Source organism: Mobula hypostoma, chromosome 6, assembly GCF_963921235.1.
Source record: "Mobula hypostoma chromosome 6, sMobHyp1.1, whole genome shotgun sequence".
Classification (NCBI taxonomy): Eukaryota; Metazoa; Chordata; class Chondrichthyes; order Myliobatiformes; family Myliobatidae; genus Mobula; species Mobula hypostoma.
The window spans coordinates 113,128,310-113,144,966 of NC_086102.1; the positions used below are offsets into that span (position 1 = coordinate 113,128,310).

Below are 16,657 nucleotides of genomic sequence, written 5' to 3' on the forward strand. Positions count from 1 at the left end.
CTTCCTAAACCTTAAGTAACAGCTTTCTTTTTTTTTTGATAAGATGTTCCACCATCTCTTATCAACCATGATTCCTTCACCCTACCATCCTTTCCCTGTGTCAATGGAACAATCTCATCCGGAACCCCCAGCAAGTGCTCCCTAAACAATTTCCACATTACTGTCGTGCAACTCCATGTGTACATCAATTTCCAACTTATACTCCCAAGTTCCTGCCCAATAGCATAATCCCCTCTCCTTCAATTATATACTTTCCCATACTGCGAGCTCCCATCCCTCTCCAAGGTAAGAGAGTTGTGGTCACTATCTCTGAAATCTCCCACCACATAACAGGGATGAGATTTAAGAGACTTGAGAGGCAAATTCTTTATCCAGAGTGTAGTGAATGCAGCACAATTACTTGGAATGAGCTTCCAGTGGAAGTGGTCGAGGTGGGTACAATTAGAACATTTAAGACCATAAGATATCGGAGCAGAATTAGGCCATTTGGCCCATTGAGTCTGCTCTGCCATTTCATCATGGCTGATCCAATTTTCCTCTCAGCCCCAATCTCCTGCCTTCTCCCCGTATCCCCTCATGCCCTGACCAATCAAGAATCAAAAGAGTTTAAGAGCCATTTGGATTGGTATATGGAAGGGAGGGGCTTGGAGGGTTATGGACTGATTGCAAGCAACTGGGACTAACAGTGAGGATGCTATCATCAGCATGGACCAGCTGGGCAAAGGGCCTGTTTCTATGTGATGTTATTCTATGACTCCTTGGTTTAGGAATTGCTTACTGGCATGAATAGAAAGCCGACTTGGTTAACAGGAAACCGTCAGCATGACATGGTGGATGTACGTTTGATAGAAGGAAGGGATATGGTCCAGATGCAGGTCGATGGAACTAGGCAGAATTGTTTAACCCAGACTAGATGTGCAGAAGTGACTGTTTCTGCACTGTAGTATTCTATGACTCTATAACGTAACAAATTGATTCCCAGGGGATTAGTGCTGGGATCAAATTTTTACACTTTATGTTAATGACCTGGATGTTATTGATCACAGAATGGGCAAAGATCCTGCAAGTGGAGAAAGAATAATGTAGGATATGAAATTGTCCAGATGAACCTAGCGTCAGAGACTTCAGTTCATTGCAAATGTGGAAAGAATACTTCAATTTTCTTCATTTTTTAAATTTCTAAGCAGGTTACTTTCTGGAAAAGTAAACTGTTTGTTTTGCATATGCAGTGGGAGCAGCTGCAGCATAATCTATCTGTATTCTGTGGCGACTTCCACAGGTCTTCTGCACACGTACCTATTTTTGTCATCAAGATCATTAATATAAAAAGTGTCAGAAGTTCATCCTAGCACTGATCCTCTGGCATGCAGAACATCTCCGGTAACCCTGATGTCATTTACCTGGTGAAAATAATCAGTGGTTTCAAACTCCGAAAAATTGTTTCCTGATAGTCCAGCTTCTCCAAGGACCTTTAGCTTCTCCTGAATCATGGGCCTGTGCAGATATTGGAAAGGTGAGAATTACACTGGTAACAAAATGATCCGACAGTAATTAAAACAAACACTGAAACGATCTCTATAATGACACCCTGGGCCCACCCCAACCAAACAACGCACTTCAAGACAGTGCTATGTTTCTTTGAAAACTTAGTATTCTAATATCACTAATGTCATTAATATTATCATATCATTAGTATTCTAATATTGCTGGTATCATTAATATTCTAATATTGTTAGTATTCTAATATCACTAAGGTTATGGAAGTGTTTTAAAGATGGTTAAAGGAACTACAACATGTTCACTCTAATAATATAGTGATTTCAAGTTTTAAGGGTTGATGGTCAGTTATGTCAAAGCTGATGCTGACTGCGATAATTTGCTGAAGGTGTGATATATCTGAAACAAACAGACAACTGTACATAGAATATTAATGAAAACTACCAGCAATGCACTGGTGCTCAAGACTAGTAAATTAGGGGCAGAACACCAATTAAGGAAAAAAAAGGAAGGGCTTAAATACTTAGCACTGAAGCTCAAGACACAAGACCAGAGTGTGAGAAAATTAGTGCAAAGACCTAGATAGCTCAATCTTCAAGAACAGGGGTTCCCAACCTTCTTCATGTTATGGACCAATAATATTAAGCAAGGGGTCCATGGGCTCCAGGTTGGGAACCCTGTTCTAGAGGAAGAAAGATGATAAGTTAAAACGAAGAATCTGACTAAATTACAGCAGAAGATTTTAGTGTTGATCAGCACCTGGGAATGTAATGTTGTTGCTCACACAGGACTGGCAATTCAACAATAGGGACCTTGTAAATTTTCTCTGCACTCTTTCCAGTTTAGTGATATCTTCTCTATAACAGGGCAATCAAACCAATACAAAGCACTCTAATGTGGTCATTACGTACCAACTCCAAAGCTCAAAGCCCTGACTAAAGGCAGCCAGTATGTCAAATGCCTTTTTTTTAAAAAAAAATCACCCTGTCTACCCATGACACTGCTTTTAGCAAAGTGTACATGTCCTGTACTTGCAGGCCCCTCTGTTCTACAACACTACCCAAAGTCAGTTGGCCACTTGTCAAACCTCTGCCTATCTACCCAGCTGATCGAGATGATTTTTAATTTGTGACAGAATAACTGCAGAATACAGTCCGTGTTGTGAGTACACACTGAGTTTTGCACCCCGGCCCTGGAGGAACACTGTCTTATTTAGCTGTCTTATACGTGAATGTCACCTAAATGAACTTGAATGTCCCCATGTAATTTTGATAACCCACTAGAATTTGGAAGAATAAAGCAAATGTTCTATTCTGTCAAAACCCGTCTGGATCTTATGGGTTTTAATAATTCCCTCTCATGCTTTCAAATTCCAGCTATGCGAGCCTGCCTCTTACTCACATTCCCCTCTGAAAACCCGATGAGCTCCCCTCTGTTCCCCAGCCCAAGGTGGGGCTAAGTTGATGTGAGTTTAGGAGAGAAACCTACCCGGAGCCCTGAACCTCAGGAAGAATCTGGGAAATGGAGAAAGCCAGATTGAGCTGAAAACAAGCATGGAATTAATGCTGGGGAGAGATCACCGTTTCTCAGTATGGGCTATACTTAGGTACAGCTGACCAAAGCACTCACCAGAGGTAATCGTCTGCAGTGCCTCTGGCCACCAGGTAGTGAATATCCACACACCTTGTTTGCCCGATGCGGTGCACTCTGTCTTCTGCCTGAAAGAGGGTCTGAAGCCAGGAAAAGAGAATGAAGTTAGTCCCAAACTCCTGTGCCTGAAGGCAGAGACTGCCCTGCTCATCAGCACAAGCTCAACCCAGGTTAACAGCAGGTATATTCAAGTCTCAGCACATTCAGACAGTGCTCATCATCTCTGCTCATCAGGGGATCAAAACCCACTTAAGAGTCATAGAGAAGTACGTTACAGAAGTAGGCCCTTCTAATCTGTGCCAAACCATTTAAACTGCTTAGTGTCATTGCCCTGCACCTGGACCATAACCCTCCATACCCCTCCCATCTATTTACATACCTATCCAAACTTCTTTCAAACGTTGAAATCGAGCTTGCAAGCACCACTTGCACTGGCAGCTCATTCCACACTCTCATGACCCTCTGAGTGAAGAAGGTCCCTGTCATGTTCCCCTTAAGCATTTCACCTTCTTTAAACCACGACCTCTGTTATAGTCCCACCCAACCTCAATGGAAAGCATTTGCTTTCATTTATCCTACCTTTACCGTCATAATTTTGTCTAGCTCCCCTCAGTCCTCTACATTACAAGGAATAAAGTCCTAACCTACTCAATCTTTCCTTATACTGTACCTCAGGTCCTTCAGTCCTGGCAACATACCTATAAAATTTCTCTATACTCTTTCAACCTTATTGACATCTTTCTTGTAGGTAGGTGACCAGAAGTGCACACAGTAGTCCAAATTAGGCCTCACCAACACCTTGTACAACTTCAACATAACATCCCATCTCCTGTACTCAATACTTTGATTTATGAAGGCCAGTGTGCCAAAAGCTTTCTTTACAACCTTATCCATTATTATTATTTAAGTCTGCACATTGCCAAGTGTGTTTTTAAATATTGCTGCTGTGACGAAAGGATTTCCCACTCGGGATCAATAAAGTATTTATTATTATTACTACATGTGCCACCACTTTCAATGAATTATGGACTTGTATTCCTGGATCGCTTTTTTTTAAACCGCATTCCTCAGTGCCCCACCATTCACTGGGCAAGACCTAACCTTGTTCATCTACCAAAGTGCAACACCTCACACTTGTCTGCATTAAATTCCATCTGACATTTTTTAGCCCATTTTTCTAGCTGGTCAAGATCCCACTGCAAGCTCTGATAGTCTTCCTCGCTGTCCACTACGCCCCCAATCTTGGTGTCACCCGCAAATTTGCTGATCCAGTTAACCACATTATCATCCAGATATTGATACGGATGACAAACCAGAATGGACCCAGCACCGATCCATGTGGAACTCCACTAGTCACAGGCCTCCAGTCCAAGAGGAAATCATCCACTACCACTCTCTGGCTTCTCCCACAAAGCCAATGCCTAACTCAATTTACTACCTCATCTTGAATGCCAAGTGACTGAACCTGCCTGACAAACCTCCTCCCCCCCAATGCTGTACCTTGTCAAAGGCCTTGTGCAAGTCCGTGTACACAACATCCACTGCCTTGCCTTCATAAACTTTCTTGGTAACATCCTTAAAAATCTGTACAAGATTGGTCCGACACAACCTACCACGTACAAAGCCATGCTGACTATTGCTAATCAGTCCATGTCTATGCAAATACACATATTCTGACCCTTAGAATACCTTCCAATAACTTTCCCTCTACTGATGTCAGGCTCACTAGCCAATAATTTCCTGGCTTATTCGTAGAACCTTTCTGAAAGAACAGAACAACATCAGCTATCCTACAAACCTCCAGTACCTCACCTGCTGCCAAGGATGGTTTAAGTATCTCTGGAAGGGCCCCTGCAATTTCTGCACTTGCCTCCCAAAGGTTCCAGGGGAACACCTTATCCACACTAATTTGCCTCAAGCAGCAAACACCTCCTCCTCCTGTGATCCGTATAGGATTCATGACCTCACTGCTGCTTTGCCTCATTTCTATAGATTCTGTGTCTGACTACTGAGTAAATACCGACGCAAAAAATCCGTTTAAGATCCATGCATAGATTACCATTCTGATCTTCCAGAGGACCAATCTTGTCCCTTGCAATCCTGTAAAACCCCTTAGGATTCTCCTTCATCTTGTCTGCTAGGGTAACCTCATACCTTCTTTTAATCCTGAATAATCTCTTGCATTTCTTATACTCCATAAGTACCTCATTTGTTTCTACTTGTCTATTCCTGCTATTAACCGCCTTTTTTCTTAAATGGGGCCTCAGTATCTCTTGAAAACCAAGGTTTCCCAAACTTGTTATCTTTACCTTTTATTCTGACAGGCACATACAAGTTCTTTACTGTCAAAATTTCACTTTTGAAGGCCTCGCACTTACGAACGGCACCTTTGCTAGAAACCAGCCTGTCCCAATCCACACTTGCCAGATCCTTTCAGAGACATGGGCCTGTAATACCTGGCTAGAATGCCAACATGTCAAACGGCTTCACATTCTTCCACCAAAATATAATTCATTTGATAACCAATAGGACTTGCATATTATCCTCAGCTGGATGTGGGAAAATACAATGACTTGAGGAACATCTGCTACTGGGGCTACACTGGCCTTACACTGAGCCTACACTTTCACTTACACCAGGGTTCCAGAAAAGCTCTGTGATGACAACCAGGTCAGCAGATGAGAGAGTCAGGCCCATGTTGGCGGCTGTGATGGACAGCACGGCGATACAGCGTGTCTGAGAAGACTGGAAGTGGTCGCACAGGGACTGGCGATCAGATGAAGAGGTGGAGCCATCAATGCGGATAAACGCAATCCCCTATGGATAAACCAAAGTTTGTTGTTAAAGCTTGGATTTATACTGTTCAGGACAGAGCAAGGGTGGAGTGAGAGTGTAAAAGTCAGCCCTGTGAGCAGCTGAAAAACAGAGTGGAGCAGCAGCTTGACCAAGAACCCAGCGGACAGGACAAGGTGCACGTTCAGAACAGTGAGAGCTGTGCTGGAATAGGGACCACAGCAAAGCTTAAAGAGACCACGTGTACAATCAGCAGAGGGAAGAATTGGCAGCAGAATTCCAGGGAACCGACGAGAGTAAGACTCAAGCACAAAGACAATATTTCAGAGGGATCGTCCAACAAGGCTCCACTGAGGTGGAACCCAGAAAAAAGGGAAGCCGGGGAAAGATGCTCAACCCTGGTAGAGATACTTGTATCATTGTGCGGCACTGGTGAGGTACTGGAAAGTGGAGGGCGGCTCCATTCAGTGCCTTTATTTTAAAGAGAACTATAGCTAGCAAGCCTAACATCAGTAGTGGGAAAATTATAACAGGAGATTCTGAGGGACAGGATCTATATGCATCTGCAAAGGCAAGGGTGGATCACCAATAGTTTGCATGGCTTTGTGCATGGGAAATCAGGGCTGCAGGGTGGTAGACTTCAGCAAGGCCTTTAAGGCCTCATATGACAGACTGCTTGACAGTGAGATCATGTGGGATCTAAATAGATACAAATCTGACTCCTGGCGTAACGAGTCTGAGGGTGCTAATGGACAGTTGTTTTTCAGATTACAACTTTTATAGACTATGTCCAGTGGTGTGGCACAGGATTGGTGCTGGGTCCCCTGTTGCTCATCATTTATGTCAACAAAGTGGACGAGATTGTAGTTGCCAGGATTAGTAAGTATGCCGATGACAGCAGAACTGCTACTATAGGGGATAACGAAGAATGTTATCTAAGATTACAAAAGGATCGAGATTAGACGTTCCCAATCTTTCTTTTCATGCCATGGGGCCATTAACCAGGAGGTCCGTGGACCCCAGGTTGGGAACTCCTGATCTAGATCAATTGGGAAAGTGGGTCGAAGTTGACAGATGTAATTTAACTTGGGCAAATGGAAAGATGCATTTTTAAAAAAAAAAACCATAGCAGGACTTGCACAGTAAATGAGAGGGCCCTGGAAAGCTTTGTAGAACAAAGAAAACTAGGGGTACAAATACAGTGATACTGGAAATTGGCAACACAGGCAGACAGCTTGGTGAAGAAGGCATTTGGCATCTTGGCTTCATCGCTTAAGATACGGAGTTGTAACGTCATGTTGCAACTGTAGATTAGTGAGACTACACTTGGTGTATTGTGTGTAGCTCTAGCTACAAGGGTGCAGGTCATATTCAAAAGGATGTTACGTGGTCTGAGGACCCAAGTTATAAGGAGAAGCTGGGTAGACTGGGGCCTTTTTCCCTAGATTTTACAAGACTGAGGGGTGAACTTATTGTGGTTTATAAAATGATGTAGGACATAGATAAGATTAATTTCATAGTCTTTTTCCTATGGCAGCGGGGTCTAAAACTACAGTGCACAGAATTAGGATGAAAAGGGAAAGATATATGGGGGACTGGGGAGGGAATAATATTCAGAGGGTGGTGGGTATGTGGAACAAGCTGTCAGAGGAAGTGGTAGAGTACAGTTATACTGTTTGAAATGCACTTGGGCAGATGTACAGACAGGAAAGATTTAGGGAGGTACGGGCTGAACATGGGCAACTTGGTGGGCATGGACACTGAGCCAAAAGGCCTGTTTCTGTGCTATGAAAGAATCCAAGATAAATTGCAAACATTTAATTATTTTTGTTTTGCCAATCTTGTGTTACTGTTTAAGCAGAAAGAGTGGGTAAATGCAGGACTATTATCAAGGTATAGTCTTCAAAATAACAGTAGGATTGGGAAGATCAACGTGGATCTATGGAAAGGAAATCATGTTTAACAGATCTGTTAAGTTTTTTTTTGTTTTGACATTGTAACCAGCAGGATAGATAAAGAACTATCCTGATAGATAAAGAATTAACTAGGTTTTGTTTTGTATTTGGATATTAAAGACGACATTTGACAAGGAGAAATTGCATAGGCTGGGTCTGAGGCTGACTTTCTAAAGGTTTATAAAACCTTGTAGAGCTTGGATAAAATAGATTGGCACCTTACTGAACAAAGAACATACATCAGTGGCCACTTTATTAGGTACCTCCTGTATCTAATAAAGTGGCCACTGAGTATGTTCATGATCTTCTGCTGCTGTAGCCTATCCACTTCAAGGTTCGATGTGTGTGTTCAGAGATGCTGTTCAGCAAACCGCTGTTGTAACTCCTGGTTATTTGAGTTACTGTCACCTTCCAGTCAGTTTGAGCCAGCCTGGCCATTCTCCTCTCACCTCTCTCATTAACAAAGTGCTTTCACCACATAACTACTGCCCACTGGATGTTTTTCTTAACCATTCTCTGTAAACGCTAGTGGCTGTTGTGTGTGAAAATTCCCAGAGATCAGCAGTTTTTGAGACACTCAAACAACCCCGTTTGGCACCAACAATCATTCCATGGTCAGAGTCACTTAGAACACATTTTTTCTTCATCCTGTTGTTTGGTCTGAACAATAACTGAACCTCTTGACGATATCTGCATGTTTTTATGCATTGAACTGCTGCTACATGATTGTCTGATTAGATATTTGCATTATCAAGCAGGTATACAGATATAGCTAATAAAGCAGTTACTGAATGTGGTATATGGTGGAAGGTACTGGGTGGACAGACGACCGATTTCTGAAGATAAAATAGCCAAAACAAGTAAGTTAATTTTTGGTTGGGAGGCTGTGTCTCATGATGTAGGAATTGGTGCTGGGGTCCCAGTTGTTCCCAAAACAAAGATGTTCTTTATTAGCTGGTTATAGAAGCAAGTCTTTTAACATTTTTGAAAGGCAAAAGTTAATGTATGTTGCTACCAAAGTGGGTGAAAGGCCACTTCACAGATTCAAATAATGGAAAGGATTCAGTCTAAGATATGATAATTTCTTTTTATAAGGAAAAGTTTGATATCTCTGGCCCTGTATATGTTGGAGTTCAGAAGAACGGGGGCAGGGAGGGGGGAAAGAGTGGAAAATGGAATCTCATTGAAGCCTACTGAATACTGAAAGCCCTGTATAGAGTAGGTATGAAGTGATGTTTCCATTAATAGAAAGACTAGGATCCATGGGCACAGCCTCAGACTAAAGGGACGTTTCTTTAGAACTGAGATAAGGGGAAAATTCTTCAGGCAAGTGTTGAATCTGTGGAATTCATTGCCAGGGAAGGCCTCGACGTTCCCAAAGGCTGCGGAGGAAAGGTCATTGGGTGTACGTAAGGCAGCGATTGATAGTTTCTTGATCGGTAAGGGGATTAAGGGAAACAGGGAAGAGGCACGGGAATGGGGTTGAGGAAGAATAAAATCAGCCACGATGAAATGGCACAGCGGACTTGACGTGCAGAATTTCCTAATTCTGCTCCTATGTCTTATGGTCTTTAAATCAATGTGTTATGATGTGAACTTACCAACAGCAAGGTTGATGGGAACAATTAGTCAAAGCTTTCGTGAGGGAAAGGTCTACCTAGTATTTAAGAGAGAATGCAAATGATCAGATTCTTTGGCAGGACCAAGCATTGACTTTAGGGGCAGAATGGCCACCTTCTGTAACTCCATAGCTCTGTAAATAGCACTTCATCCTTATGTCGGCATTGTTTCTATAAGAAATCCATCCAATTATCATACTCAAACAACAGGAATTCTGCAGATGCTGGAAATTCAATTATCATACTCCCAGTTTGTATTCAGGCCCCCCTTGCTCAAATTCCAATTCACTTTTCACAACAACGACCGCATCTCCTTCCACTGCACTTCGACCACAAGGCATAGGAGCAGAATTATGCCATTTGACCCGTCAATTCTTCTCCAGACTTCAGGCACTGCATTCCTAACAACAGTTTGCAACTTAAAATAAAAGTCTAAACCTCTCGCCTTTTATGCTAATCCAGATTTTGTTAGAAAACCTCTTACTACCAGATATTGTTTTCTCATTCAAAACTCATGGTTTAGAACACCTCTTAAAAAATAATTATTTAGAGATATAGTACAACAGGTCCTTCTGGCCCAACAAACCTGCACCGCCCAATTACACCCATGTGATCAATTGACTCTATGACTTTACCTTTACTTCCAGAGCTGTACACAATGCATCCAGAACCAGACGATGATGTCCGAACACCAAGAACTTCTCCCGACCACTCTCGAGTAAATCACACACATAATCTCTGTAAAAGAGTCATCCAGTAATTTCATAGACAAGATATTCTGTAGATGTTGGAAATCATCATTAACACATACACAAAATGTTAGAGCAGCTCAGCAGATCAGGCAGCACCTACGAAGGAAATGAACAGTCTACATATCTGGCTGAAACCAGTCACCCGGATATCAACTGTTCATTTCCCTCCATAGATGCTGCCTGACCTGCTGAGTTCCTCCAGCATTTTGTGTGTTTCCAAGTAATTTCAGTTTCTTTTCAGGAGTGGATTTATTACAACTCCTCACCAGATTGAAAAGTTTATCAGGCAGACATACTGATTGGGAATAGAGGTTTTAGGTCAGACTGAAATCATATTAGGAGAGCAGCAACACTGGCCAGTGTAAGGAATCAGGTAACTTCACTTAATGAGAGTTCGTTTTACACTCAGCTTACTATTCAAGTTAAAAGGTTACCTTAAGGGGGTTAGATCAAAATTGTTCTGAGAAGGTTGTGTCTTCGGCAGAGGTAAACCAATATTTGATAAGCTAAAGGATGAAAGGCTACTCAAGGTAGGTGGAACTATGAACTTGGGGTTGCAATTTTCTTTCTGTTGCCCCTCTCCTTTCTTAAAGAGTGAAGTGAGATTTGCAATTTTCCAGTCCTCTGGAACCATGCCAGAGTCCAATGATTCTTGGAAGATCATTACTAATGCCTTACAATCTCTACCGCTACCTCTTTCAGAACCCTAGGGTGCAGTTCATCTGGTCTTGGTGACTTGTGCACCTTTAGGTCTTTCAGCTTTTTGAGCCCCTTCTCCCTTGTTATAGTAACTGCACTCACTTCTCTTCCCTCACACCCTTCAACACCTGGCACATTGCTAGTGTCTTCCACAATGAAGACTGATGGAAGAGAATTTCAGATTGTATATTGTATACATTTCTCTGACATTAGTTACCTTTGAAATACTCACTTAGTCCAACTGGCATCTCCATGTTTCCTGTTATTATTTCTCTGACCTCATTTTTTAGCGGTCCTATATCCACTCTCATCTTACTTTTTTTAAAAACCCAGCCTTTTCTATCCACCTTGAAACTATTTGCTAGCTTGTTTTCATATTTTATCTTTTCCTTACTAAGGGTTCTTGTAGTTGCTTTCCGTAGGTTTTTAAAAACTTCCCAATCCTCCACCTTGGCACTAATTTTTGCTTTGTTGTATGCCCTTTCTTTTGCTTTTACATTAGCTTCGACTTCCCTTGTCAGACCTTTGAGTATATCTTTTTTTTTGGATTACATCTATCCTGCACCATCCTCACTTTTCCCAGAAACTCAAGCCATTGATGCTGTACTAATACCCCTGCCAGCAACTCCTTCCAATTTACTTTGCCTAACTCCTCTCTCATACCACTTTAATTTCCTTTACTCCACTAAAATACTGCTATATCAGATTTTACTTTCTCTCTATCAAATTTCAAGTTGAACTCAATCATATTGTGATCACTGTCTTACCTTAAGCTCCCCAATTGCCTCTGGTTCTTTACATAACACCCAGACCAGTATAGCTGATCCCCTAATAGGTACAAGTATCTATCTCGTAGGCATTCAACAAATTCACTCCCTTGTAATCCATTACCAACCTGATTTTCCCAATCTACCTGCATGTTAAAATCTCCCATGACTATCATAATATTGCCCGCTTGACACAACTTTTCTATTTCCCCATTGTAATCTGTAGTCCACATCCCAGCTACTGTTTGGAAGTCTGTATATAACTGCCATCAGGGTCCTTTTACCCTTGCAGTTTCTTAACTCAATCCACAAGGATTCATCATCTTCCGATCCTATGTCACATCTTTGTAACGATTTGATGTCATTTTTTACCAGCAGAGGCACACCACCCCCTCTGCATACCTTCCTATCCCTCCGATACAATACATAACCTTGGACATTCAGCTCCCAAATACAACCATCCTTCAGCCACAATTCAATGACAGTCAAAACATCATAAAGTGGAAATGATCCCAGACATCCCTGACCCTGGCACCTGGGAGGCAACATACCATCTGGGTGTCCCATTCATATCTGACTACTGGCTCCCCTATCACTATCGCTTCCCTATTCTCCCCCTTTCCTTTCTGCATCAAGCACCCACGCTTAGTGCCAGAGACCTGGTCTAAGTGGCATTTCCCTGGGGGAAAATGGGTGACCCCTGTACTAGATCATCCCACAAGAGGAACCATCCTCACTGCATCCAGCTTGTGAAGACCCTTCAGGATCAAGTTTCAATCAATTCCACTCTCACTCTTCTAAAACTACAGCAGATTCGATGTTCGTGGGAGAATGGGATTGAGAATGATAATGAATCAGCCATGATAGATTGATGGAGAAGACTCGGTGGGCCGAATGGCCTAATTCTGCTTCTACGTCTTATGGTCTACGGTCCAATTCATGCTGACACTGTCAAATCTTTGTTCACAAGACAACTTGCCACTTCTAGATATTTTCTTTCCATTACTTCCAACACTTAACACCACTCCTTAAATAAAGGCAAACTTGTTCTCCAGACATTGTTTCACCAACACCTCTGTCAATAAAGTGTAATCTCCCTACTTTGGTATTCAAGTCCCCTTGCAATGAACAAGAACACTCTTGTCTTATAAACAAGGGGTGCTGGAAACTCCAAAGACTCTACATCCTTCCCACAATAGGACAATCAGAACCATATGCAATACTCCAGATGCAGTCTAACGAGCTTTTTATAAAGCTGTAACATACCTACCTAACTCTTGGATTTAGTGACTCAACTAATAAAGGCAACCTCTGATTTTTGAATTATCTTCCCATTTAGAAAATATCCTAAACCCTTATTCTTCCTGCCAAAGTGCACAACCATACACTTTGCTGCACTGTATTTCATCTACCAGTTCTTTGTCCATTCTTCCAAACTAAAAGTTTGGAAAACTTTCTGTAGACTTTCTAGGCCTTTCCATAGACTCCATGCCTCTACAGCGCTACCTGCCCCTCCACCTATCTTGGTCCCATCTGCAAACCTGGCCACAATACCATCAGTTCTTTCATCTAAAATCATTCATATATAAATTGACAAGTTACAGACTGAGCACCACTAGTCACAGGCAGCCATTCTCAAAAGTATACCTTTAGCTGACTTCTCTCTACCCTCTGCCAGTCAGCCAGTCTTCTACCCATGCTAGTATTGCTCCTGTACCACCATGAGCCCGTCTTATTTAGCAGCCTCATGTACAGCAACTTATCAAAAGCCTTCTGAAAATCCAAGTACATATCCAACATTCTCCTCGTCTTGTCTGCTTGTTTCCTCCTCAAATAATTCTAATAGGTTTGTTAGGCAAGATTTCCCCTTATGAAACCAGGCTGACTTCATCCAATTTTATCATGTACTTTCAGGTTCTCCAGAATTTCATCTTTGATAATGGATTCTAACCACTGAGGTGAGGTGAGCCAGTCCACCATTTCCCATCTTTTGTCTCCTTCCCTTTTTAAAAAGACACGTTATATCTGTGAGTCCCAGAGGATCACCACTAATGTCGCTACAATGTCTTCAGCCACCACCTTCTGATGATGAATGATTTCATATATTTCACATTTCCTTGTGGGATAAGACACCATTCAGCCTATCCATCATGTGCTGGCTCACAGAGCAATCCCATTTCCCATTAGTTTTCCCTGTAACCTATGAGGACACAGAACAGTACAGGCCCTTTGGCCCACAACATTGTGTTAATCTTTTAACCTACTCCACAGTCAATCAAACCCTTCCCTCCTACACAGCCCAGAACCTTTTACCTTTCCTTCATCCATGTGCCTATCTCTGTGTCTCTAAAACATCTCTAATGTATGAACATTGACCACCAAACCCAGCAGTACACTTCAGGCACCCACAAAACTCTGTGTAAAGAAGCTATCTCTGACATCACCTCTGCACTTTCCTCCAATCACATTAAATGGATGTTCCCTAGTTTTAGCCATTGCTGCCCTGGGAAAATGTCTCTAGCAATCCACTCTATCTATATGCTTCCAAGTCAGCTCTCATCCTCCTTCGCTCCAGAGAGAAAAGCCCCAGCTTGCTCAACTTGTCCTTATAAGACATGCTCTCTAATCCAGACAGCATCCTGGTAAATCCCATCTGCACCCTCTCTAAAGCCTTCGTATCGTCCCTATAATGAGGTGACCAGAACTGAACATAATACTCTAAGTGTTGTCTAACCAAAGTTTTATAGAGCTGCAACATTACCTCACAGCTCTTGAATTCAATCTCCAACACACATACCTTCTTAACCACCTTATCAAATTGCGCGGCACTTTTGAAGATCCTAAGATCTTGCTGTTCCTCCACACTGCCAAGAATCCTGTCATTAACCCTGTATTCTACTTACAAGTTTCACCTTCTAAAGTAAATCACTTGACAATTTTCCAAATTGAACTCCATCTGCCACTTCTCAGTCCAGTTCTGTATCCTGTCAATGTCCTGTTGCAACCTTCAACATTACTCACAAAAACATTAGCCTTCATGTAATCGGCAAACTTACTGACCCATCCTTCCACTTCCTCCTCCAAATTATTTATAAAAATGACAAAGTAGGTGTCCCAGAACAAATTTCTATGGAACACCAGTGGTCACCACTCGAACATTCCATCAACTTCCCCCAGTCACCTCCCTCTGATTTTACCACTCACCAGTATAATGGCAGCAATTTACAATGGCCAATTAATCTTTCAACCTGCATGTCTCTGGGAAGAGAAAGGAAGCATAGGGGGTTGGGTGGAGTGATGGGAAGCAACCCATACAGTCACAGATCATCAGGATCAAATCCCAGTTTCTGAGCTTTAGCCATGCCACCGTGCCTCTCCTCGAGACAGACAGTATTCTGAGGAAGATAACAAGGACACCTTCATAATTCAGAGAAGGAACTTTCAAACGTGGAGGTTGGTTGTGGAACTTTAGAACCCAAGGGCAGAGACACAGAATAAACTGTTGGCCACTTCAAACTGGGATAGTCATAGTCGTAGTCATACTTTATTGATCCCGAGGGAAATTGGTTTTGGTTACAGTTGCACCATAAATAATTAAATAGTAATAAAACCATAAATAATTAAATAGTAATATGTAAATTATGCCAGGAAATAAGTCCAGGACCAGCCTATTGGCTCAGGGTGTCTGACCCTCCAAGGGAGGAGTTGTAAAGTTTGATGGCCACAGGCAGGAATGACTTCCTATGACGCTCTGTGTTGCATCTCGGTGGAATGAGTCTCTGGCTGAATGTACTCCTGTGCCCACCCAGTACATTATGTAGTGGATGGGAGACATTGTCCAAGATGGCATGCAACTTAGACAGCATCCTCTTTTCAGACACCACCGTCAGAGAGTCCAGTTCCATCCCCACAACATCACTGGCCTTACGAATGAGTTTGTTGATTCTGTTGGTGTCTGCTACCCTCAGCCTGCTGCCCCAGCATACAACAGCAGGAATGTGTCTCAGGGCAGTGAATTTTAAACACCCTCCACTCAAAAGCTGCGGATGCTGAGGCAGCAGAAGGGTCACTTGGGTTATTCCTAGTTCTATTCATGCTCTTGTGGTGAATATGCCAAGGCCAGCAGATGCAAAAGGGTATTACCATAAGCAATGTCTCCACATCACAAACCACCTTTAACAGTGATCAGGAAAAAACAATGGTATATAGAGTTAGGTCACAGGCAAGGGAGGAGGTTAATAAATGGATACTCGCTTACTCACACAATGGATCGAACTTTAGCTTCTCCTGTGCGATTATAGAAAAGCAGCATCGCTTCCTTTTGCTCACGTTTCTGTTTTAAAATAAAAAAAGAGGAATAAACACCAAATTCTTTTCCATGTGTGTCCACTAACATTGCACTGTAATCTGAGCTAATTCCACATTTGAGTTTAAATTGCCATTTAACCGCATACCACCAAACAAAACATTGTTACTCCGCAAGAGGGTGCAAAACACAGTACATACAACACATACACATAGCATTTAAAGTAATATTACCAGAAATAAATTAACAAAATGCATTTAAATTATAAAGTAAAAAGACCTGGGTGAAGGCAGGGAGTTCAGTAGTCTCATAGCCTGGGGGAAGAAGCTGTTTCCTGTTTTAACAGTCCTTGACCTAATTCTCTGGTATTTCCTGCCTGACGGTGCGGGGTGGGGGGTGGGTTCAAAGTGTTTGTTAAATGGATGGGATGGATCACTGACAATGCTAAGGACCCTGCATACGCAGCGCTCCTGATAAATATCTTGGAAGGGTGCAATAGAGATCCAGGTGATCCTCTCAGCTGTCCTTGCAATCCTTTGTGGGACCTTATGGTCAAATGCCTTACAATTCCTCTACCAGACGGTGATGCAGCTGGTCAGGTCCTCTCAATGGTACTCCT

The 16,657-nt window shown here is 42.3% G+C and overlaps 1 protein-coding gene across 1 annotated transcript in view; it reads right to left on the reverse strand.

Annotated features, from left to right (window-relative positions):
* The window catches only part of smarcal1 (SWI/SNF related, matrix associated, actin dependent regulator of chromatin, subfamily a-like 1), a 50,785-nt gene that overhangs the window by 4,838 nt on the left and 29,290 nt on the right, over positions 1-16,657 (reverse strand). Inside the window, exons 11-15 of the mRNA XM_063051490.1 lie at positions 15,995-16,065; positions 10,150-10,252; positions 5,782-5,964; positions 3,127-3,227; positions 1,401-1,494 (exon numbers count right to left, since the gene is read on the reverse strand). Of these exons, the coding sequence (XP_062907560.1) occupies positions 1,401-1,494; positions 3,127-3,227; positions 5,782-5,964; positions 10,150-10,252; positions 15,995-16,065 (552 nt within the window). The remainder of the gene's footprint in view (positions 1-1,400; positions 1,495-3,126; positions 3,228-5,781; positions 5,965-10,149; positions 10,253-15,994; positions 16,066-16,657) is intronic.